Below are 25,983 nucleotides of genomic sequence, written 5' to 3' on the forward strand. Positions count from 1 at the left end.
CATTCTAGCCCAGGCAACAGAGTGAAACTCTGTCTTAAAAAATAAATAAACCAATTTCTGCCACCCTGTGACCTTCATAGGTTATATATAGCCCCTCCCTGGGTCTTGGTTTCCTGAAATTTGGGTAGGTTTGGCTCAGGCTTTATGTTTTCCACCACCTCCAGACCAAGCACTTTATAATCCCTCCAAATTCCAAACAGCAGCTGTGGAATTGGCGTAGTAGCGAGCCGCTGAATCAGCGTCAGTCCCAAAACGCCAACTAATCACAGGCAGATACTTCCGGCGGCGCGGACAAAGGGTTTGAAGTCTCCAGGACCACACTTCCGGATGATGAAGGCTGCGCACTAGGTGTCTGAGTTCCCCAGCCGCAGCCGGGCTACTTGGGTGCCGCAACTGCGCATGCTTCCCGCGGGCGCGAGGCGGGGCGGGGCACTGGATGGGGCGGGTCGGCATCCTGACTCGTCTCGCGGTTACTGGGCCAGGGCGAGCGCGCGAGGCTCGGGGGTGGCGCTGGGAGGAGCTTAGTCCAAGTGGGCTCTGCGGGTCTCTGCTCCGCGTCACTGAGAGCGCGGGATTGAGGTCGTGTTAGGTGAGGAGGTCGCACCGGAAGTGGCATTGGTCGTGGTGTTTCAGTGTTGTAAGGAGACTGTGGCGGAGTTTTGTTGTTAAGGGGGCGCGGCACAGCACCTCTCCCTCCACCTTCGCTGCAGTAACCATGGCAAAAGGCAGAGTCGCGGAACGATCGCAGACAGGGGCACTCCACACGACCCCCGTGGGGGATAGGGCAGCAGGGACGCGAGGTCCCATGGCGCCTGGCGGCGGAGACCACCTGAAGGGTGAGTGGACCCGGGGACCAGAGCTGGGGCTGGCCAAGTGTCACCAGTGTGCTGGGAGGGGCTCCGGAGGCGAAAGGACCCCAGAGGGTCTTGGAGTTGGTGGGGAAAGAGGCGGCCTGCTGGCGCCTGAGAGTGGGGGAGTTGGGCTTGGGCCCTAGCATAGCACAGACCAGACACCTAGTAGGTGCGTTGTAAATGCTTATTTAGTCGAATTCGGTTAAAACAAGGAATGACACTGGCGTGTTGCGCAGGGAGATTATAAGGTTGATAATAAGGAAGCTAGGTAGAGCTGGAAGGAAATCTAGCATTCGTTGCGTTGTTTTCATAGATGAAGAAACTGAGGCCCAGGGTGCGTATATGACTTGAACAGTCATAAAGTCAGATTAATAAAATAGTAATTAAGAGCAAGGACTTAATACTTCCAGGTACATCTGAGCTGAGTCTCTACTAGTATTTACTTGTGACCTTGAACTTGGTAACTTTAAAAAACTAAAATGGGGATGATAATAGTACCTACATAATAGGTTGGTGCGTGGGATAAATGTAATAATTCATATAAAAGATGTAGCGTAATGCTTGGCTTATTTAAAGTGGGTGCTAAATAAATGTTAGCAATTATTATAGCTAAGATCACTCATTCTAAAGCTTTTTTCCCATTACACCATCCTGGTATTTCTCGGGGACTTTAAATATTATTTTAGGGGAAAAAGTGTGCCTAGAAACTAAATACTTCTGTCTTGGCATGGAATTGTACCTTGCTTTTTAGCTGTTGAAATGATTAAACTCTTTAAATGCTTTTAAAGCTCAAACTTGAAGTGATGCTAACAATTGGCCATTAAGTTGTCTGCAGCTCACATAGGTGTGTTCCACCACCAGTGATAGCTAAGGAGGTCTTTTAAGAGCATATAGCACTTCGGTGTCCAAGGGCAGAGGAAGAAAAAAGTATATAGCAGAAATGTTAATGTACTTTTAAATAATTTAATATGTCTTCAACAGTCTAATTTGGCTTTTTAAGTTTTATGTATTTGGACATTTTTCTCAACTCGTCAGTGGAACCAAATAATTTCATGGAACTTCAAAAGCTCAAGTGAATTGTTAAAATACAAATCTGTTCTAAATGAAACGTTTTTTTCCCTTTCTGATTATTTATTTATTTTTATTTTAGCGTATTATGGGAATATAAGTGTTAAGGTTACATATATTGCCCATCCCCCCCTCCCCCCTCGAGTAAGAGCTTCAAGTGTGTTAAATGGAACATTTTTTAAGACTATCCTACTGAGAGTGACGATCCAAGGTCTAGTTTTCTTGAAAAAGTGTTTTCCAGATAAGGCATCCATAAAGATTGTCATTTGGTTTGAGTTAGCAGTTGTATTATTAATGTTTTTTTCCTTTCTGGGGGGAGGTCTCTGTAGCCCAGGTTGGAGTACAGTGGCATGATCATAGCTCACTGCAACCTTGAATTCCTGGGCTTAAGCAAGCCTCCTGCCTCAGCCTCTCTAGTAGCTAGGAATACAGGTGCCCACCACCACACCTGGCTAGTTTTAAAATTTTTTTGTAGAAACGGGCTTTTGCTATGTTGCCTAGGCTGGTTTTGAACTCCTGGCCTCAAGTGATCCTCCTGCCTCAGCCTCCCAAAGCACTGGGATTACAGGCATGAACCACTGCACCTGGTCTATTCATCTTTTTTTTTTTTTTTTTTTTTTAACCTAAAGCTGTTCAGGAAATAGAACCTTGAAACTTCCAAAGTGCTTTTATAATTGTTTCTTATTTTATCATTAAAACAACACGTTCAGCAGTTTGTCTTCTTACGATGCTGCCAAATGACTTCTGTGGATTATAAATCTGTAGGAAGATAGAGGAAGAGAGATATGGAAGTATGCCTTCGTGAAGAAGTGAGGTTTGGCTAAGTAGAGAGGAAGGGAGGGGATGCCAAGCTAAGGGAAATAGTAGTAGCTTGAAGGTTAATGTGAACCTTTATGCTAGGCAAAGGAAGTTTTTTGAACCATGCTGTTTATGATTCCCAGTTTTTTCTTTTTCTTCTTCCCCCATTGTCTCTGTTTCCTTCTCTCTTTCTTTAGTATTAGGAATTCTCTTTATAGGCAAAAGATTTTGTGGACTTACATGATAGGGTTTGATTTACTTGATGGTAATCAGCTGTTGATGTGATGGCATTACTAACTACTTAACTGATTTTCTAGGATTTGAAAAACAATTTTTTTTTTTTTTTTGAGACAGAGTCTCACTTTGTTGTCCAGGCTAGAGTGAGTGCCGTGGCGTCAGCTCATAGCAACCTCAAACTCCTGGGCTCAAGCGATCCTCCTGCCTCAGCCTCCCGAGTAGCTGGGACTACAGGCATGCGCCACCATGCCCGGCTAATTTTTTATATATATATCAGTTGGCCAATTAATTTCTTTCTATTTATAGTAGAGACGGGGTCTCGCTCTTGATCAGGCTGGTTTTGAACTCCTGACCTTGAGCAATCCACCCGCCTCGGCCTCCCAAGAGCTAGGATTACAGGCGTGAGCCACAGCGCCCGGCCTGAAAAACAATTTTTTTTAATTGCAGGTGGTTACTTGGCATTCAAAAAAGGGAAAGGTTTTAGAGAAGAGATAAAAATTTTAATAACCCTTGATTGAGAAATGCATGGTAATAGAATTTTATGACACTTTAAACGAATTTGTATTTTATGAAGTGACAAATTCATATAACTTTGACAAATACATTATCATGTAGGCCGCGTGCGGTGGCTCACACCTGTAATCCTAACACTCTGGGAGGCTGAAGTGGGCGGATTGCTCGAGGTCAGGAGTTAGAAACCAGCCTGAGCAAGTGCAAAACCCTGGCTTTACTATAAATAGAAATTAATTGGCCAACTAATATATATAGAAAAAATCAGCCGGGCATGGTGGCGCATGCCTGTAGTCCTAGCTACTTGGGAGGCTGAGGCAGTAGGATCACTTAAGCCCAGGAGTTTGAGGTTGCTGTGAGCTAGGCTGATGCCATGGCACTCACTCTAGCCTGGGCAACAAAGTGAGACTCTGTCTCAAAAGGAAAAAAAAAAAATTTCTTATCATGTGTATGTTTGAAATGTTTTACACTCTAACTGCAATGTTTGGTACATTTAGCAGGTTCCTTGCCATGACTCTGGTCTGTAGTCTAAGATCTGAGCCTAGTAGACTAAGTACCACTTCAAAGACTTGAGAAAGGCAATAACACTGAAGATCTAATTCTTGTATGATGAGGAAGAGTGAGAGAAAGACAAGAAATGTAACCAGTTAAGAGGCTCTTGACCTTATCTGTTGGTGAGGGTGTCTGGATATATATTCTCTTTTGTATTGTTTGTCGTGACTGATCTTTATTTATTTATTTTTTTTTTGGACAGAGTCTCACTTTGTTGCCCAGGCTAGAGTGAGTGCCGTGGCATCAGCCTCGCTCACAGCAGCCTCAAACTCCTGGGCTCAGCAATCCTACTGCCTCAGCCTCCCGAGTAGCTGGGACTACAGGCATGCACCACCATGCCCGGCTAATTTTTTGTATATATATTTTTAGTTGGTCAATTAATTTCTTTCTATTTTTGGTAGAGACAGGGTCTCGCTCAGGCTGGTTTCGAACTCCTGACCTTGAGCAATCTGCCTGCCTCAGCCTTCCATAGTGCTAGGATTACAGGCGTGAGCCACCGTGCTCGGCTTCGTGGCTGATCTTTTTACTAGCAAGTTCCCCATTTTAATTTTTTTTTTTTTTTTTAAGACTGTCTTGTTCTGTCACGCAGGCTAGAGTGTGGTGGCATCATCATAGCTCACTGCAACTTCAAACTACTGGGCTCATGCTGTCCTCCTGCCTCAGCTGAGACTACAAGTGCATGCCAGCATGTCCAGTTAATTTTTCTATTTTTTTTTTTTTTTTTTTGTAGAACTAGTGTCTCCCTGTATTACCCAGTCTGTTCTCAAACTCCTGGTCTCAAGAGATCCCCCCACCTTGGCCTCCCAAAGTGCTAGGATTATAGGTGTACCACCATGCCCAGCCTCCCCATTTTTTATTTATTTATTTATTGCCAGTCAAATTTAGCAGTGGGAGGTTGGTATACCAACTTTAGTGACACTAATGTTAATAAGTTCTAACAATGCACTACCATCAGACTAGCCCCATTTTAATTTAAGAGAACTCCTAGGACTGTTTTTCTTAGTATATAGGTCATTACTCATCTGAAGGGTATGAAATCAGTTTGATGAATAATCAAAGGATGAACGTTTAAAACAAGTGGAACAGAAGAGAAACTGTCAAAGTGCTTTCCATGTAGTAGGGGGCAGGTATTGTTTTTTGAAATCTTTTTTTTTCAGTTATGTAGATTTGGCATGTACCAGATATAGAATACATTGCTTACTGTGGGACACAGTCAAAAAAGTTTGAGAAACCCTATCTCCAAGTTGGTTTTACAGCTGTTAGAAGACAATCTTATTTGAATTTGGGTAATAAATCCCTCTCAGATTCCTATTCTGGATTTTGCCTTGCTAATTTGCTTCAACAAATACTCCTCAAGCATCTGCTATGAGCAAGGTAGAGAAAGAAGGAAGCTCAGTTACTGACAAAAGATCTAAAAACAGATTTGGCACTGGACATCAACTAAGATATTAGTGTGATTTGTTGTCAACCTAAATATTATGTATCAGGATCCTTTTTTTTTTTTTTTTGGCCTACAATCAGTAGAAAACCCAATTGGAACCCTTGCTGAAAGGGAGTTTTATTGGCATGTAAGTTAAAAAAATCAAGAGATGAAGTAGGATTTAGTGACTTGAGGCTGGAGTTAGTGGCTCAGTATCTTCAGGGTCAGATTTCTTTCATATGTGGGTTTGCTTACTTTGATATCAGCTTTACCCTCAGTTTAGCTCTTCTTGAAGCTCCAAGTAAGCTAAATGCTTCCTTGTTAATTTTGAGACTCTTTTTCCTAGCATTACCAATAAAAGTCTTGGTATTCTCTGATTAGATTGCCTCAGATCAAATGCTCATCTGGGAACCTGTCAGTATTGTCAGAGGGTAAGAATAACCTGATTGGCTCAGACAGATTCATGTTCCATACCCAGAAAAGGGAATAGGAATGGGGTTAAATCATTTTTCCAAATGATGTATGATCGGTCACTCATGACTTTTTTTTCTATTTGTGCTTAACCATCTTGGGGTAGGAATGAAGAAAGTGAACTTGTAGCACTGATTTTTGGGTTAGATAGCTGTAAGGAAAGGATAAGAATTTTAATCAAAGGTGCTAGTTCAGATGATACATCTTGAAGTCCAGGCTGGCATGGAAGGAAGAGAAGGAGTCCAAAAGAAGGGAGAAAATGGAGAAAGTAAGCCCATGGAAGAAAAAAGATGATGAAGGAATGGAATATTGGATTTTGAAATGTCCAAGGTAGAGCAGTTCCAGGTGATGTGAGAATTCATTGTATAGCCTTGGAAGTAAGTGGCTAAAATTGAACGGAAATGAAGGTCTAAGAATTTTGAGATTGGGTAGATCATCTAATGGAATGATGAAATCTTTTAGGATTATGGATACGTTTACCACAAGTTTGGTCTTGGTCTTCAGTGAATTGGAGGATCTATCTGAAAGGGGGTAGGTGATAGTGAGGATCTGTGGGTTGGATAGTAGCAGGGTTGCAGGTCATAAACCTTAGAGAATGAACCTTATACAAGATTGAGAGTGCTGCTTCTGCAACCTGTAAACATGCTTTCTCTATGTGTGTTTTTTTTAAACTTTTATTTCATATATATATATTTTGAGACTCGAATGCAGTGCTCTCATCATAGCACAGTGCAACGTCAAACTCCTGGGCTCAAGAAATCCTCTGAGATCCTCCTGCCTCAGCTTCCAGAATAGCTAGGACTACAGGCACTTTATTAAATAAAAAAAGTTGCTGTACTGGAAAAGTAATAAGGGTAATATAAAAATATTGAGTTGAGGGCATGGTTTTCTATGGGCTGACATCAAAGCAGAGACATATTATACATGTAAATAGTCTATATAAAATTTTTTCAGGATGCTGATTACTTTTTAAAGTTATGCTATTAAACTTTTAAGTATCAGGAATGAACTTGCCCCAGCCCAATTTTAACTTACTTTCCTGCTAGAATCAGGTCCAGAGTACAAAAAGGACTAATGCAAATAATTTAATATTATGAGCATCTTTTAATCTGTTAAAACCATTAATCTTATTTTTTTCATTCTGAAGGTATTTGTTGTGGACACAAGAATGACTTCTAAGAACAATGGCTGATTTTTCCCCTTTCTTAGAACTTCTTTAATTTACTCATTAAGTGCACGAAGAACTTCTCTTTAGAACTACTATGCAGGCTATGTACTCAAATGTGGAGTTGCTTAAGGCTGTCTGTTGATTATCTGTTAGGTATCAAATAAATGTTTTGTTCAGTCTCTGCTTTTTTTTTTTTTTTTTTTTTGAGACAGAGTCTCACTTTGTTGTCCAGGCTAGAGTGAGTGCCGTGGCGTCAGCCTAGCTCACAGCAACCTCAAACTCCTGGGCTCGAGTGATCCTTCTGCCTCAGCCTCCCGAGTAGCTGGGACTACAGGCATGTGCCACTATGCCCGGCTAATTTTTTATATATATATATCAGTTGGCCAATTAATTTCTTTCTGTTTATAGTAGAGACGGGGTCTCGCTCTTGCTCAGGCTGGTTTTGAACTCCTGACCTTGAGCAATCCGCTCGCCTCGGCCTCCCAAGAGCTAGGATTACAGGCGTGAGCCACAGCGCCCGGCCTTTCCTTTCCTTTTTTAAGGAAAATGAATATAACTTATTAAGAGTCCTCAATATATACATTGAATTATAACCAGGGGAAAAATGTATTGGACATTTAGGCATTTGTTGTTATTAGAGTCTGCAGAGACTTCATTTTTAACCTACCTCAGATGTTTAAAGTATGTTTTTAATTCTCTGCTGCAACAAAGCATACATATCAAAACCTCAGTGGATTAATGATACAGAGTATTAAGAAAGAGGCATGCCTAGTTTATTACTCCATTGAAGTCATCTTTTGTACTATTATGATCTCATTCCTTCCTGCACAAATAAATTTTAGAAGTGTGATATGAGCAAATCTCCTTTTTGAGATTAAGATGAGTCTTAGAATAATAGGGGCTATTGGTTCACAAAGTTTGGCTGAGGGAAAAAAATAACAGGGACTAGTTGGGAGTTTAGACTGATTAATCTGTTTAGATTACAGAAAATTGGAAAAGATAATTTTAAACTATTTTTCAAATACTAGAATTTGAAAAACTTTATAGAAAGCCTACTTTGGAATAGGTAAGACTATCAAAGCACTAACCTAAGCAATTCTTGTTTCAACAGAAATTACAGGATGAATATAAATGGATGTTAAAGTGCTTTGGTGATATACTTCACATTATTTGGTTTCTTTTAGAGATGGGGTCTTGCTGTGTTACCCAGGCTGGGCTCAAACTCTTGAGCTCAGGAGATCCTCCGTCGTCAACCTTGAAAGTAGCTGGAATTACAGACCTGTGCCATTATACTAGGCTCAGGATTTTTTTCTTTTTTTAAGATAGTGCAACTTCCTTCTTTGGGCTTTGATTTACTCACCTGTAAAATAGGTAGAATGGGCCAGATTCTTCTTAAACTTTTTTTTTTTTTTTTGAGACAGAGTCTTACTCTGTTGCCCGGGCTAGAGTGCCGTGACATCAGCCTAGCTCACAGCAACCTCAAACTCCTGGGGTTAAGCAATCCTTCTGCCTCAGCCTGCTGAGAAACTGGGACTACAGGCATGTGCCACCATGCCTGGCTAATTTTTTCTACATGTATTTTTTAGTTGTTCAGCTAATTTCTTTCTATTTTTAGTAGAGATGGCATCTCGCTCTTGCTCAGGCTGGTTTCCAACTCCTGAGCTTGAGCGATCCTCCTGCCTTGGCCTCCCAGAGTGCTAGGATTACAGGCATGAGCCACCATAACTGGCCCAGATTCTTCTTAAGCTTTAATGTGCATGCACATCACTTGAGTATCTTATTAGAATGCAAACTTTTATTTTAGTATGTCTGAAATGGGGCCTGAGAATCTGCATTTCTAACAAGCTACCTGGTGATACTTATTCATGTAATCCACAGAACACACTTTGAGTAGCAAGGGGTGAAGTGGTTTCTGTTGCTCTGTGTTGAATACATAATTTAGCAAAATCCACAAAATTTAGCAAAATCAATATATATAAAACTGCCATAATGAGACAAAGGGTATAATAAAGTTTATATTTTATTTAGTCATGACTTTTTGGTTGAAAGGAATAGAAATCAGTTTAAATGAGCACAAATAAAAAGGAAGGTTGTTAATAAGAGACGATCTTACTGGCATCTGTGAGCAAGAAATATAGCCAGACTTTTTAGTGGAAAAAGTTAGGAATCAACAAGTAGGTTAGCTATATTTCTCATTTCTGCTTCTCTAGGTTTCTGTTCCCGCCTTTCCTCCCATAGTTTCTGGTACGTGTCTTTGGCTTAACATGTTACTGACTGACTGTGGCCTCCACTCTGTGACCTTTTAGCCCCAAGACTCACCACCCCTTGACCCCTTGATAAACAGTATCTCTTTTTCTTAGTTCAAGTTCTTAAGAGAAAAATCTGGTCAGCCAGTGATGAATTGTTTTACTTGGGTCCAGTATCCAACCGTGGACCAATGTAAGAACAGGGCCACTGAGATTGGCCCCTTTTGGGGGATAAGGGAAAGTTCTCAGGGAATGGAGATGGAGCTAGAGCAGGCAATGACACCTGTCTCATACGTCTTTATAAACTTACTAGAAAGGATGTTCTAAGATAGTATAGACAGTCAAACACTTTAGGATACTTCATTAAAAGCATTTATGAAAGCCACATGGACAGTAGTTGAGGGAGGGTTATAGTGGTGGATCCATTCTCAGGAAACTAAGAATAATATTAATAAATCTTAATTATACTATACAGATTTTTAAATCCTCTGAATGTTCTCGGTGTATACATGGGATAGTGGTAAATGCAGGCAATAAAAATTGAGTCACTGTTCCTACCTCTTCCCTATTGAGCACTATGTTAAGCTGACGTGCCCTCCCCACTGTTGACTGCTTCTTGGCAAAACAGACCTGCTCGTTCTTCTGCTTACTGATCTCTGGATCTCATTCCATACTTTTATCTTTCATATAATTTTTTTAAGATAACATTGAGATTACCTTGTGAGGAAATGCAAATGTTCTCTCATTCTTGGAGTCACAGACAGCTACTCAAAACATTTGAAGTTCAACTTCATATTCCAAAGCCTTTGGTGTAAAGAGAAAGTATAAAATTCTCTGGTTGCATTTGTGAATATTTGTGTTCTTAAGACAGTTGAAGTAATTGCCAAATTACCTCATTTTTCCAGAGAGGCCATTCTGTCTATGCTGTCAGCTTCCAGTATAGAGATATAAAATTGAGAGCCAGTGATAGCATTTAGAACAGTGTTTTCTCCCACCCCACTACCCCAACCCCTTTGGCTTATCAGCATATCAGTGCTACAGATTCTGGTCTTCTGTTTTTTCATGCTTCTAAAATGGATATATTCCCCAAAAAGTAGTATGTACAGTTAGTAAACTTTAAATACTATATAATACTTAAAATGTAATATCACAGTGTTTTGGGCAAAGGTATGAACAGTTTTTTAGGAGGAAAGCATTTATGGAAATTATTTTCTGGCTTGGAATATTGTCTTCATTTATATTTATCTTAATTATACCTTTTTTTTCTTTCAGAAAAAGCCTGGGCAGAAGGTGGATCAGCAAGAATGTCACTCCTTATATTGGTGTCCATTTTCTTATCTGCAGCTTTTGTTATGTTTTTGGTGTATAAAAATTTTCCTCAGCTTAGTGAGTAAGTATGATGAGAGAGAAACTGAAACTGCCAGAAATTTATAAGATGAAAGTAGATTAAAAGTTAAAACTTTAAGCAATAGAGCTATCGTGCTCTAATGGCTTGTAGCAAGTCTGTATCAACACTATTATTTAAATACTTCTTTTCCAATATACCTCTTAATTTTCTACTCAAACTTTTCCTAGCACTGCTTCTCTAATTGTGGCCTCATCTTTCTAATCACTTTCAAAAATTTTTAAAGATATAACTAAAATAAATACATTTTTATATTATGATGCTGCTCACATGTCCTTTCCCTCTCTCATTCTTGCAATCTACATACATATAAAATCAAGTTAAAGTTTCAAGAAACAGATGATATTTTCTATATGTTTTATTTTTTAATGCTAGTAGGAACCAAGTAAATTTATTTTACAATCCATAATAGATAATGACCTGCAGCTGGAATAAAACATGGTATTCTCTGCTTTTTCCTTTTTTCTGTCCCTATTTTCCCCCTTCCTCCTTTTGCGTGTGATCAATTTTTTACCTGCTTCTATTCATCCATTTCTTTACATACCACGTATGTTTCCTAGCTCTTTTTCTCTTCCCAGTTTTATGGAAATCACATGGTCTAAATAGGTACTTTCACAGTGAAATTGACCTTATAAAAGACTGTATATCAAGTATACATCCACAAACTCCTTACCTAAAACTTCGGTGTAAAATGTGTTTCAGAATTTAGAATTTTCCCATTTTGGAAAGGTACCATAGAATGTATACTATATATTATGTGATACCTCCAGCAGGCAGCATCCCATAATCAAATACATTAATATTTTTGGAGAGAAACCTTCATAGAAACACTAAACATGATAAAAGACTATAACCTTACACAAATGTGGGTCAATTTTTATTGACAAATTACTTTTAGTTTTCAGAATTTTTAAATTTTTTTACTTATTTATTTTTTGAGACAGTGTCTTGCTCTGTCTCCTGGGCTAGAGTGTGGTCGTGTCCTCATAGTTCACTACAACCTCACCTCCCGGGCTCTTGCCTCTGCCTCCCGAGTAGCTTGGGCTACAGGCACACACCACTATGCCCAGCTAATTTTTCTATTTTTTGTAGAGATGGGGTCTTGCTCTTGCTTGGTCTGGTCTCAAACTCCTGGCATCAAGCAATCTCTATCCTCATGCGTTGGCCTCCCGAAATTACAGGCCTGAGCCACCATGCCTGGCCAGAATTTTTTTAATTTTAGGGAAGAGATTGTGAAACATATTTTAGGAGGGCAGAATATCCCAGGGCTATTTAACCTTAGTAATACTGCCCTGGTATAATCATACATTACATAAAGGACTACTAAAATGTAATGAGACTTTCAGCCAGGGCTAGCCTGATGTGATAATGGATAGCTGAAATGTGATTTCACAATATGAGCAAATTTGTATTTCTTCATTTCTTTTTATTCTCATTCTCAGTTCTTCATGCATGATATTTCATAGTTAAACTTATTTTTATTTTAATATTTTAATTTCTTACATCCATGTAAATGCCTTTGAGAGGGTAGCGCGCTATGTTGTTAAGTTAATATTAGTATGATTGAATTTAGATTCTGATTTTGAATAAGGAACAGGGAATAAAGAGCTGATTGAAAGAGGGAAAGAATGGACTGTAAGGTTGTCTTTGCTCCCAATCTGCTCTAAGAATGATAACATATCACTTGCATAAAATAATGTTCTATTTACAAACCTTTTGTGTTCTGCTTCTCTCTCTGTTTCTGTGTGTGGATGTGTATGCATGCTCATGCATTCCTGGACCTATAGAGTCTTTAGTTTTTAAATTTTATAAATGGGTAGCCATTTTAGTTTACCAGATATTTTTATAGGACTTAAGAAAGTAGCACCCTATCATTGTTTTGCAGGGTCAATTAAATTTTAACATGTAATCAAATGAGCATAATATACAAAGGTGATTATTTGAGGCTTTCATACGTAAGAAATCAGTTCCAAAATGCCAAAGGTAAAAGTTAATAGAAAGGGAAAAATGTTGAAGTTTTCTGAACTTTGAGCTGAGATATTGGAGGTAAGTTGTGAACTGTGAATTCATTAGCTTTTACTTAATCCCATTGTAAATGGTTATTGACTTGGGTTACCCAAAATGATGTTATATGTGTTTTTAATTATTCTAAAATCAGAGGTTTATTTCTTTTTTCTTTTTCTTTTCTTCTTTTTTTTTTTTTATCAAAATTGCAGTCAGGCCGGGCGCGGTGGCTCACGCCTGTAATCCTAGCACTCTGGGAGGCCGAGGCGGGCGGATTGCTCGAGGTTGGGAGTTCGAAACCATCCTGAGCGAGACCCCGTCTCTACTAAAAATAGAAAGAAATTAATTGACCAACTAAAAATATATATACAAAAAACTAGCCGGGCATGGTGGCACATGCCTGTAGTCCCAGCTACTTGGGAGGCTCAGGCAGGAGGATCGTTTGAGCCCAGGAGTTTGAGGTTGCTGTGAGCTAGGCTGACGCCATGGCACTCACTCTAGCCTGGGCAACAAAAGTGAGACTCTGTCTCAAAATAAAATTAAAAAAAAAAAAAAAAAAAAAAATTGCAGTCAGTTCTCTCAAATTATTTCTTATATTTAAAGTTTATACCAGTGTCGGAACAAATGCTTTTAACTTTTAGTTTGGGTCATCTTGAACTTTCATATATGAATTCTGTATCTTGTGAAATTATATCAAAGCATTAAAAAACAATTTGTTTTTGAACTTAAAAATTACTACTTTGGACTTGATGTATTAGATTGGGGCATCAAATCATTCTGGATAAAATTTCATGATTTGAACTTGACTTAAATATTAATTATCTTGGCAAATTCTGTTTTAAAATTTTCCACTTTAATTTTATTTCTTTAGAGAAGAAAGAGTGAATATGAAGGTTCCCAGAGATATGGATGATGCCAAGGCTCTAGGAAAAGTTTTATCCAAATATAAAGACACCTTTTATGTTCAAGTACTTGTAGCTTACTTTGCTACATATATTTTGTATCCTTTTAAGTGAAAAATATTTTCTAATTGTTTTCAAGAAAAAGTTTAAAAAGGTCTGCTGTTCATTTATGTGTAACTATTTTTCCTTTTAAAGGTTGTTAATCTGCGGGGGTTGGGGGGGTGTGGGTTGGTGATGTCTCACATGTATAATCCTAGCACTTTGGGAGGCCAAGGCCGGAGGATCGCTCAAGGTCAGGCGTTCAAGACCAGCCTGAGCAAGAGTGAGACCCCATCTCTACTAAAAATAGAAAGAAACTAATTAGCCAACTAAAAATATATAGAAAAAATTAGCCGGGTATGGTGGCACATGCCTGTAGTCCCAGCTACTTGGGAGGCTGAGGCAGAAGGATCGCTTGAGCCCAGGAGTTTGAGGTTGCTGTGAGCTAGGCAGATTGCCACGGCACTCTAGCTGGAGCAACAGAGTGAGACTCTGTCTCAAAAGAAAAAAAAGGTTTTTAATACAGTGTAACAATATTAAATAAAATATTTAAAAATTTAAATAGAAAAAAAAATCTCGTTTTAATCTTTTCAACTCAATTATTTTTATTTCTAAATATTTACCAGGTCTCTTGTATTGTGTATATTTCACTTATATTTGATTTCCTTTCTTCCATATTATTCAAGATGTTTATTTTCTTAATAATTTTGTTAACTATTTTAATTTAAATACTTATTTTGAATTAGTAGTCACCATATCACTATTTTTAAAAGTATTCCCTTAGGCTTGAAGGTATAATTTGTTTTTAATTTTTTACTTTTATAGATGTTACAAATCTTCTTTGTTCATGTTTTTTTCCTTCCATTTAATTGTTGCCTTTGTAAAAATTCTTTAGAGGATAGTCATTCAAAGGAATGAATTTTTTTATAGTTCTTGGTACGTATTTCTTTGTTTTATAGAAATAAGTGTTCTATTTTAACTAGTCAGGAAAATAGCTGTATTCTGTTCTTTTTTCTTTCTTTTTTCTTTTTTGTCCTCACCAAAGAGCATTATGTATCTTTTATTCTTACTCTTATCCAACCTGTTTTCCACATCTACCCGGTTAATAAAAGACATTCTCTATTGATGTTGTGGAAGTAATCATTATCCTTTTAAAAACAACTTTCTTATTTATTTATTTAATTTATTTATTGACAGTGACTTGCTCTGTCACCCAGGCTGGAGTGCAGTGGAGCAATCATAGCTTGAATGCCTCAATTGAGGCGATCCTCTCTCCTCAGCTTCCCTAGTAGCTGGGACCATATGCATGTCCTACCACCAGCTTTATTTTTAAAAGGCAAATTAGTTCCTTTGCTAATTGTCTCAAGTTATTTATATTCTTGCTTCATTTCCTGCTTCCTTGCTTCATTTCCTGAATTTCTTTTGGTTGGTTGGACTTTTAAACTAAAATCTTTCTCTCCTGTAAAACTTAATAGCATTTGCTTTTCTTAGATTTATATCAGATTAGATATTACATATGTATCTATAGCTAAATTTATGCAAATGTTTTGAGTATATACATAAACACATTAGAGAAATTATTGCTAGCATAAGTAGTTTAGTGACAGGCATGTTTACAGGAGCTGGTGTTTCTAATACAAACATGACCTCTTTACCCATATGGTGAAGATATATTTGTATATTTAGGTGATGTGCTTTATGTAGGTACTTTATTGTTACCCTCTCTATTTATTAGAAAAAATTCAAATTTGGGAAAAATTTGGAGAACAATTATTAAGCACCTATCTTTTTGACAGGCCATTTTGGGCAGCTGTTTGTAAAGTAATTTAATCATATACTGTTTTAAGAAAGCCATACTGCCTCCTTTTCCCATTAACTCCATTTTGTCACCTGTGTTTGAAAATCTTAGTGTTAGGCTTACAGGTTATTTTGCCTTTATAGACTTTAATCATAAATTGAAATATTTTCCCCAAATAAGAAACCCGGTTCAACCCTTTCATTTGTCTTTTGTAAAATTTTTGTGAACATCTTATAAATGAGGCATATAATTTCTGTCTACTTTAGAAAGTCATCTTTTTTGCTCCAGTTTGTGTTCCAGCTTTGGGAGGGATACATGGCAAAGAGTAAAGGGGTGCCCGCCCATTTGGCCAATTAACCTGTTAGCATAAGTGAATCCTGGTAGTCTATGGGGTAATAAGTTTGTAGCCTCATTGTCTTACTAATATCCATGTGAAATTTAATACAACAGAAACTGCCCTGCAGAAGGTGAATTGAAAGTACAGGAATGGGTTGTTTATTATGAAATACATTTGGTTTAAAATTTTAAATAAGTTAATTTAATAAAGTTATTTATATTATTTTTACTTTTAAAACTCAGCAAATGGGAAAGACTATCTTAGGGCACATATCAGAGTTTTGGTTTTACTAGTACAGGGCTGATAAATAGAAATAAATGTGAGCCACATTTATTTTTAAATTTTCTAATAGGCACATTACACCTGAAAATTTACTAATATATTTTACTTAAGCGAGTGTATCAGTTTTTATCATTTCAACATGTAATCAGTATAAGAATTATTAATGTTTTACTTTTTTGTACTAAATTTTATTTTTATTTTTTTTGAGACAGGGTCTCACTTTGTTGCCCAGGCTAGAGTGAGTGCCATGGCGTCAGCCTAGTTCACAGCAACCTCAAACTCCTGGGCTCAAGTGATCCTCCTGCCTCAGTCTCCCGAGTAGCTAGGACTACAGGCATGCGCCACCATGCCTGGCTAATTTTTTCTATATATATTAGTTGGCCAATTAATTTCTTTTTTTAGTAGAGACGGGGACTCCCTCTTGCTCAGGCTGGTTTCGAACTCCTGACCTCAAGCAATCCGCCCGCCTCGGCCTCCCAGAGTGCTAGGATTACAGGCATGAGCCACTGCGCCCGGCCTGTACTAAATTTTAAAATCCAATGTGCATTTTACACTCACACCAGATTTCAAAATGTCGGACTTGCTGCATTTCAGTGTCTCAATAGCCATACGTGACTAGTGGCAACGGTATTCAACAGTGCTGTGCTATTATCTTTTAAATAATACCTAATGTCAAACTCTTATTATACATTTTTATATTCCTTATTTCAACCCTAGCATTTATTCAGCCTTTTTTAAAAAGTGCTAATTATATGCTAAGTACAAATCTAATCCTTTGAGTGTTCAAAAGCAGACCTGTTTCCAGCTGGAGTAACAGGAATGATGGGTAGAGATACATTAAGGTCATTTTAGACAGTAAATCTAGAGCAGAACTTAGAGCAGAGCTTCACTAAAGCTTAGTTTCATCTGGGATGAAGTCTAATCCCACATAGGGATCACTAAAAGATGATTATTAAGAAAAAGTCATTAATTTTAGCCATGAGAAAGTTTTAGTAGAGTGATAGATGGATTAATGAGGTTGTAGGAAACAATGAGACAATCTCCTGTGAGAAAGTGAAAATGAGGAGGAGTAACCAGTACCCCTGGTTGAGGAAAGCTTAGATTTGTTTTTAATTTATAGGCATCTGAGTAGTTTTATAAAGGAGGGATTCTGTGAAAGAGCAGGAAGTTAAAGCTGAAAGAATACAGGAGGAAGAAGGAAAAGATTGAAATGAAAACATGAGTAAAATGGAAACTAAAGGAAAAATAGGAATTACATATTTCTTAAACTTTTAGATATAATTTTACTTTATTTTTAATACGGATATATGGATATAATCTCATTTATGTGATAATTTTTATGTTTATATTTTTTCTGAAATGATAGATTTGTTTTTTTTAAATTCCACTTAATTATGTTTTGATCCTTAACTTAGAAGTTACCAGTTTGCAAACATTTGCTATTCCAGGCTCTATATTTCTCAGTATACTCTCAGGATTTCTTTATCCCTTTCCACTAGCCTTATTTCTTGTTTGTTTGGTAAGTATATAAAATGAAATTGGGAGACTAGAAAAAGTTTTAAATAGGATGATGAGGATAATGATGGCATCTTAATCCTATTATCTATATAAGCATGAACTCATTAGTTGAAGAGGAGTTAAAGTGATTATCTGTTAAGTCCCCTCATAAGGAGGTATTTGTTTTTTCTAGAACAGTGATATTATAGAGTTAGTTGCATTTATAAACTCTGTTTTAGTTTTTCTTTCCTATTGTTTTTTAACTGGGAGTAGTCCAAGATTGTTGGTGAGCCCAATGAGTTAAGTCCCAGGGCTGGAGGTGGTGTTTTTAAGCATAGCAATTGAAAAGAAAAAATTGGCTCCTGAAATTTTATTCTTAGGCTAAAGGCTAACATTAATTATTTGGGTATAGTCATTGAGTATAATCACGAGTGCTAATGTGTTTTAGCTGGTCTCATTTGAGCTATAGTTTGGTTTTAGACTATATTAAATGGATTCTTATTCTCTGCAGTAGAGATGTCGTGTAGTGTAAACTTCATCTGGGATACCCCAAAGAAGTAAACTAGTTGGGCTTTTCTTTAGGTGACTATCTATGTGAATAAGATGGAAAAACACAAAATGCTTATGGGTTCTTGTTGTTTTCTAGTGTTCTGGACTCGGTGCCTCTTTCTGCTATATGCTCTCCTATTTAGTTGGGAGACCAGTTGTGTATAAATACCTAACAGAGAAAGCAGTAAAATGGTCACAGCAGGTAAATACTTATTTTTAAATTATTTAATATAACTCTTTGGTTAATTCAGAGGTAGGTCAATGTATATTCCCTATATAAATTAACACAGGTAAAAAAAATGATATTTTGACCAAAATAAAATCAAGTGGTAGGCAAATATGAATGTTAATAATTTCAAATACAAATGTCTCATACCTGTGATGGTAATGTTAATTCTTTATCCTAATAAGTTCAATTAGCAGAAAAGTCAAAGGTCAATATGAAGGCCTCCAAATAATTGGTCACCTCATCCATTTTGTGTTGATGCATCATGCTGTCGGTGGGTTACTGAAAAACTTATCAGCCAACTCCCAAAGCATTTCATCAATGAGAACAACTGTTATCATCAGGATCTCTGCAAAGAGTAGCAATGATAAATATAAGCACTACTACACAGAAAGGACTGACATAGTATTGCTAAGAGAATCCTATTTTTATAAAAAATCAGAATAAACAAACTGGTAAATCTCACAGGAATTTTAGAGATCATCCTGCCTTATCCCTTTGTTTTACAGATTAGGAAATTAAAAGAAATTAAGTATTTTGCCCTAAATCTTGATCATTTACTGTAGAGCAAGGTCTAGAATCTCAGATTTCTAGCGTTCTTCTCAATATACCACATATGTACTGACTATTAGAATAGTTTTACATGTAAGTATTTCTTTGGCATAGCTGTTTTCTGTAAACTTATTCAAAGGAAGTATAAACTGTCATCAGTGCTTATATTTAATCAGCTAAATATTTCCATATGCTTGTTTAAATTAATTTATCAGTGATGAATTTATTCATGTGATATACATTGTAATAGCATAAAGATTATTTTAAATTGGGGGCTAGATTTGTTGTGATATACTAGTCCATCACATGAGGCTAGATTTATTGATATACTAGTCCATTACATTGTAGGAAGTTAAAGGCATTAAAAAGTTGGCCAAGAGTTGGTTGCGGTTTCATGTGCCTATAGTCCCAGATACTTTGGAGACTGAGCCAGGAGAATCACTTGAACCCAGGAATTTGAGGCTGTAGTATGCAATGGTCATACCCATGAATAGCCACAGTACTCCAAACTGGGCAACATAGTGAGACCTCATCTCTAAAATAAAAAAAATAAAAGTTGGCCACTGAAAGTGTATCTTATATCTAGCTACCATGTAAGTTTAACTCTGGCACTTTAAGTTTAATATGTCATCCCTGAGCCATCATTAGGCTGATGTTGAGAACCATCTTTAGTAGTATACCATTGAGTTATGAAAAACTCAGGCCAGGTGAGGTGCCTCACGCCTGTAATCCTAGCACTCTGGGAGGCCAAGGCAGGAGGATTGCTTGACTTCAGGAGTTTGAGACAAGCCTGAGCAAGAGTGAGACCCCATCTCTACTAAAAAAATTAAAAAATTAGCCACGCGTGGTGGTGTATGCCTTTAGTCTCAGCTATTCAGGAGGCTGAGGCAGGAAGATCACTTGAGCCCAGGAATTTGTGGTTGCAGTGAGCTGTGATGATGCCACTGTATACTACCTGGGGCGATAGAGTGACAGTGTTTCAAAAAAAACTTCATTTAGCTCTAATAATGAGCATTTGATAAACAGTTCGTTGTCATTTTCAGACTCCTTTTTTTTTTTTAATCATTTCTTTTGTATAAATTCTGGGGATGAGAGGGATGAGATTAAAATAAGGTATTTCATATTAAGCAACTTGTTTTAAAGATAGGCCTTATCTGATGCTAATTCTTTTCTTTTTTATAACAGGTTGAACGTCATAGAGAACATCTCATTAACTACATTATATTTTTGAGAATAACACCATTTCTGCCTAATTGGTTTATTAATATCACATCTCCTGTGATAAATGTGCCATTGAAAGTTTTTTTTATTGGCACTTTTCTAGGTAAGTCCTCTGGTTCATACTGTATTAGAGCTCACTGTATACATATCTAACAGTGTCATGGCTTGAATGCATGCTCTCTGCAGACATGCCAGCAACATCTAGAACTCTTGGTCACAAAGCCTGGCCTGTATAAAATAAATGCTGAGAAATGTTTGTTAGATTGTGTTAATTTAGGTTACTTTTGTCTTACCTCTTTAAAGAAGAGCACTTTCTACTGGATATTGTTTCAATCATACAGAGTTAAATGGGACTTTTTAGCTCCAGTCTCCTCAATGGAGAGAAAAAAAATCAAGTTGTCTTTTTTGAATAATTTTCTCTTTTGTCTTCTAATCAAGTATTGAAATATTAAAATTTATTTTTCAACAAATATCCTTGCTTTCAAGGAACTGACTTTTTTTTTTTTTTTTTTTTGAGCCAGAGTCTCGCTTTGTTGCCCAGACTAGAGTGAGTGCTGTGGCATCAGCCTAGCTCACAGCAACCTCAAACTCCTGGGCTTAAGCAATCCTGCTGCCTCAGCCTCCCGAGTAGCTGGGACTACAGGCATGCACCACCATGCCCAGCTAATTTTTTCTATATATATTAGTAGGCTAATTAATTTCTTTCTATTTATAGTAGAGATGGGGTCTCGCTCTTGCTCAGGTTGGTTTCGAACTCCTGAACTCAAACGATCCGCCCGCCTCGGCCCCCCAGAGAGCTAGGATTACAGGTGTGAGCCACTGCGCCCGGCCTGACTGACTTATTTATTTATTTATTTATTTATTTATTTATTTATTTATTTATTTATTTATTTTTTTTTTTTGAGACAGAGTCTTGCTCTGTTGCCTGGGCTAGAGTGCCATGGTGTCAGCCCAGATCATGGCAACCTCAAACTCCTGGCCTCATGCGATCCTCCTGCCTCAACCTTCTGAGCAGCTGAGATCACAGGCATGCACTACCACATCTGGCTAATTTTTTCTATTTTTAGTAGAGATGGGGTCTCGTTCATGTTCAGGCTGGTCTCGAACTCCTGAGGTCAAGCAATCCTCCCACCTTGGCCTCCCAGAGTGCTAGGATTACAGGCATGAGCCACCACACCTGGCCAAGGAACTGACTCTTAATTTTAAAATTTAATCAGTGGATATGAAGATTCATTTATATCTTCTGTGAATTTTCATGATTCTCAGAGTGTTCTGCTTTTCTTTCCAACTTAAATTGAATTGTTTAGATACCAACAAAATGAGCAGATTTCTGGTGTATTGAATATCTATTAAAGCTTAAGTTAATACATGTGAGAATAGATCTTTTTGAAAAGAATAACCAAAATCAATTGTTGATTGCTACTGCAAAAAATTTTTCTTGACAAACTTAATTTCATCAGCATGGGTAATTTTGAATTTTGTAAAATATTCATGGAATTAGAGGAGATTTTTATGCCTTTTTTTAAGTTGAAATAGCTATAGAGATTTGTTAATTTCAGCTTTGGTTAAAGTAATTTTTTTTCAATTTTTTAAAAATGAAATGTGATCATTCTGTGTGTACCCCTCTATAAACTGCTCTTACTAATTAATATTTTGAATATCTTTCCATGTTACTGTATCTCTTAACCACTTCATTTTTATTTTATATGTATTTTTTTTTCTTTTTTCCCCCCCTAGGGGCGCAATATCTGCAGATATTTTAAATATATTCTATCAAGGATGAGCGATAACCTACTTAACCTTACAGTTGAGCATTTAGAGTATTTTTAGATTTTTATTACAACGCTTCGATAAACATCCTTGAAACTAGATATTTGCTCAAATATATTATTATTTCCCAAAGTTGAAATTGCTAGCTCGGAGCACATTCTTTTTTTTTTTTCTTCAAGGTTGTTGATAAATGTTATAAAATTATTCTCTGGATACTTTTCTTGGGCTCTTAAATTCATTATCCTTAAGAGGTGATTATGAAAGATTGAATTCTTTATATGGAAATAAACTTGAGCTTTAAATTCTTAATTTTTTTTCCAAAATGCAAGTAGCTATATTCTTTTGCATAATTTTATGTACACGAGAAAGTTTAATTTTTAAAAACAATTGGTGGTTTTTACTGTTTTTGTTTGTTTTTTAGGTGTTGCACCTCCCTCTTTTGTAGCAATTAAGGCAGGAACAACATTGTATCAGCTTACAACAGCAGGGGAAGCTGTCTCTTGGAATTCAGTATTTATTCTGATGATTTTGGCTGTTCTTTCTATTCTGCCAGCTATCTTCCAAAAGAAACTAAAGCAGAAATTTGAGTAAAAAAAAATCTGATTTTTAGTTTTGATATCATCATCATCATCATCATCTCAGGATTAGCAGGTGCATCCATTCATGTTTTAAAATCACCTCTTCAATAATTGAAACAAGGAATTTGTGAAATAAAATTTCCTATCAGATAATAAAATAATACATTTAAATGGCAAGGGGGAGAAGGAATAAAAATGGAAATTGGTATACTATGAAAAGTACTGTCAGTAGTCAAGGTAGAAATTTTATATAGGCCTCTTGTAAATTATTATATCAAGGGTAGCTATAATAGATAATAGCATGGTAGAAAATTCTTGATCCAACTGATTCATTCAATTTAATTTAATAATTTTCCTCTCATCTCTTACTAATAACTAAAATAGATACTTAAAAATTCTAGATTTTTAAAAATAGCATTGAAGTTTTTGCTAATGTTAGTCTTTTTTGAGAGCATAAACTGGAAAACTAAAGCTTAAAAAGAGTTTTACATTTTCTCCTTCTTTTTACCTTTGAGGTAATGGATTTATTTACAGCTTGCATCTTTATAGACCACTGTATATGGAAAGGGTATCAAGTTACCTATTTTGTGAATTTTATTTTTATTTTTGTGTTCTAGATTTTTATCATGAATTAGTCTGAAATTTAAAATTCTGGCCAGTCTGTTTTCATCCTTTTTTCTAGTTTTTACAGTATTTCCACCTTGCATTTACAAAAGGGGGATTATATAACTATATCATATTTGGTGTTAATAATTTATATTCAGATAATATTTTGTTACAGTGCCCCTTTAATGTCTCCAAAGGGAATCTGAAAAGCAAACACTCAAAAGTATGCAGTTTTTAGACAGTAGGTGAATTATTTTATGTTTTGCAACAAACAGTGTCAATATAACACTTAAGAGGATATAGTTCCAGTGATTGTAAAAGTTACCTCATTTATTTATTCTGGTCATTAAGGAATGTATTATGTAATTCTTTTTATGCATGATACACTTCTAAGAATGCCCTTTTTTTGTTTTTATTGATGGCTTTTTTGTTTGGGGCTGCTTTTGATTAATGCAGTCTCCCAATTTAGTCTTTTTAGTTTTTCTAATTCACAAAGTAAACTTCTCACATGGTAACTACTATATATAAGTAGTTCTGGAAAAACTAAACTGCTTTTTGCAGCTTGGTTAAATGGCAATGCCCTGATTCCTTGATTCTAGGACATAGCCAATCTAAAGTACTCTTGTCAGTTTTACCTTCACCCAAGACTGTCATTACATTGAAAAGTACTTTAGCTGTGAAAAATCCTTGTATGTTTTTATTGTGAGAGGTATAATCATTCTCAGAGTCTATTTCTACTACATAATGTGGACTGATTCATTATTTTTTCTATCACAGTATTAACAAATGGATTTATTGTAAATACAAAGAAAATATATTGATTATTATAGTATTCTTGTGTCACCTGGCCTTTTTTGTGTGTGAAGTTATTTATTGTTATTTTTAGCAAGGTTTTCTTCCTTTCTTCTTGACCAGAGACTGAGTGATAAAGCTTTTGTTATTTTTACAAAAGAACTTAAAACATAGCCTTTTGGAACAGATTCACTAAATACTACTGTATAAAATGTAATTGAATAAATTTTTATCAGAATTTTAAAAATAAAAGTAAAAGCTTGGACTCAGGAGAAGCCTCACTATTTACTGTGGTGTGTATATATTGTACTTACTCTATTCTCAGAGTATTTTTCCTGTCCTTACCATTGATTCATTTCCTTGCTAATTTTTTTTTTCTGTTAGAAAGCTGTAGCTACAACTTTAGGTGGGATATATTCTCTTTTCCCAAGAGAATAGCCAGTCTTCCAGACTCAACATCATTGACTCTCATGAAAGAAGCCCTCAGCAGGCTGTACCCTAAATGCAGTTGATGGCCTGTATTCACGGATTCACAGGCCTGGACTGATGCCAAATGTAAATTTCGAGCTTCAGCCATGTCCTGAAGACATTTATATAGTAATAACCACAAGGGATCAAACATCTGTAGTGGGAAGAAAGTGAGCCTGTTCCCTTCTTAGTTAATGGTCTCTGTGGAGCTCTATTAGTTTGAGTATATTTCTAAGACACTTAATAAATGCAGACTAAAATGTAGTAAGAATAAATCATACTGAAGAAACTTAAATGTTATACTTGGGATTTATTTTATGAAGTACTTACATTAAAAAGCCTTTCATTGAATAAAAGCATATTCTCTGATAATTCTGATGTATCATTTTCACCACTAAAAGCAAATTTTTAAAACTTTTCTGTAAGGCTGGTGGCAGGCTCCTCCCTTCCCTAGATCAAAAAGAAAAGGCTCTTGAGACCATACCCGCCAAGGACAAAACTGCCAGGCCCCGCTGAGAGGAACCACACCGAGATGTCCACCTGGATTCCACAAATATCTCCAGCCCCTCCTAAAATCCCCAGCTCTTCCTGCCAAAAGTCCCTAGCCAGGCCCAAAGGGTATAAAAGGCCTCGGGCCCCTTCAAACAGCGGTGGCTTGGGGGGGGGGCCTCTCTTGGGGCCCCAGAACCTGGTCCACCAGTGTATAATAAAGCCACGTGGTTTGGCCCCCACTCTTTCTCTGTGTCTGTCTTTTCTTTTCGCTGCCGCCGAAAAACCTTACACTTTCATTTTAATAGTTGGCTTTGGAGGATCCTAAAGCAATTTTTTAAAATTGTAAAGGTAAGTAAATATAGGCAAATATTTCTGGTACATACAATGATTTATTTATAAAGGAATCTTTTTAAAGTTCTCTGGCTGTTTGAAAATGAGTAGAATAAATCAAAAGGGCTGAAGATTCCTTGGTGTGAAATGATCTTTCAGTGATTATAATTAAGATATTTAGAAGGTAGATTTTATTGCAGTTTTAATACTCTATCCTGATTTTTTTTTCCTTATCTGGGACAAATTTGGTAGTCTAGGTGTTAGGATGGGAACTCATAGCTGGGGCTGAGAGAGTTCTTGACACAAAGAATAGTTTTAAAGAACGTTTATTTTACTTCCCAAATAGAGGGAAGGGCTTGGCACAAGAGAAAGAAGTACCAGCCTCCTGAGGGTATGAGGTTCAGGGATTTTATGGGAATAAAGAAAAACAAAAGTGGTTGCTACCATCTGATGGCAGAAAATGGCTGGCTGTTTTTCCCTTTTTTTTTTTTTTTCCCTGAGGCTGGCTTATCAGGGTCCTTGGAATGTGGTCTGGCCAGAGGTGGGGCTGGAGGGCTCTTAAAGGCTGTTAAACTCCTAAAGAAAAAGGTTAAGCCACTCAGTTGGTTAATCCCCCCTCCCAGCCTCACTCTGTTGCCCCGGCTAGAGTGCCCTGGCATCAGCCTAGCTCACAGCAACTTCAAACTCCTGAGCTCAAGCAATCCTTCTGTCTCAGCCTCCCGAGTAGCTGGGACTACAGGCATGTGCCACCATGCCCAGCTAATATTTTCTATATATTTTTAGTTGGCCAATTTCTATTTTTAGTGGAGATGAG

At 36.9% G+C, this 25,983-nt stretch overlaps 1 protein-coding gene across 1 annotated transcript; it reads left to right on the forward strand.

Annotated features, from left to right (window-relative positions):
• Positions 1–229: 229 nt before the first annotated feature.
• On the forward strand, positions 230–25,078 carry TMEM41B (transmembrane protein 41B). Its single transcript, XM_012784010.3, has 7 exons — positions 230–836; positions 10,594–10,711; positions 13,602–13,730; positions 17,514–17,607; positions 18,232–18,336; positions 20,098–20,236; positions 22,325–25,078. The coding sequence occupies exons 1-7, from the start codon at positions 716–718 to the stop codon at positions 22,492–22,494; spliced, it is 876 nt and encodes a 291-aa protein (XP_012639464.1). The 5' UTR covers positions 230–715; the 3' UTR covers positions 22,495–25,078.
• Positions 25,079–25,983: the final 905 nt, after the last annotated feature.

Source organism: Microcebus murinus, chromosome 4 (assembly GCF_040939455.1).
Source record: "Microcebus murinus isolate Inina chromosome 4, M.murinus_Inina_mat1.0, whole genome shotgun sequence".
NCBI classification, from domain to species: Eukaryota; Metazoa; Chordata; class Mammalia; order Primates; family Cheirogaleidae; genus Microcebus; species Microcebus murinus.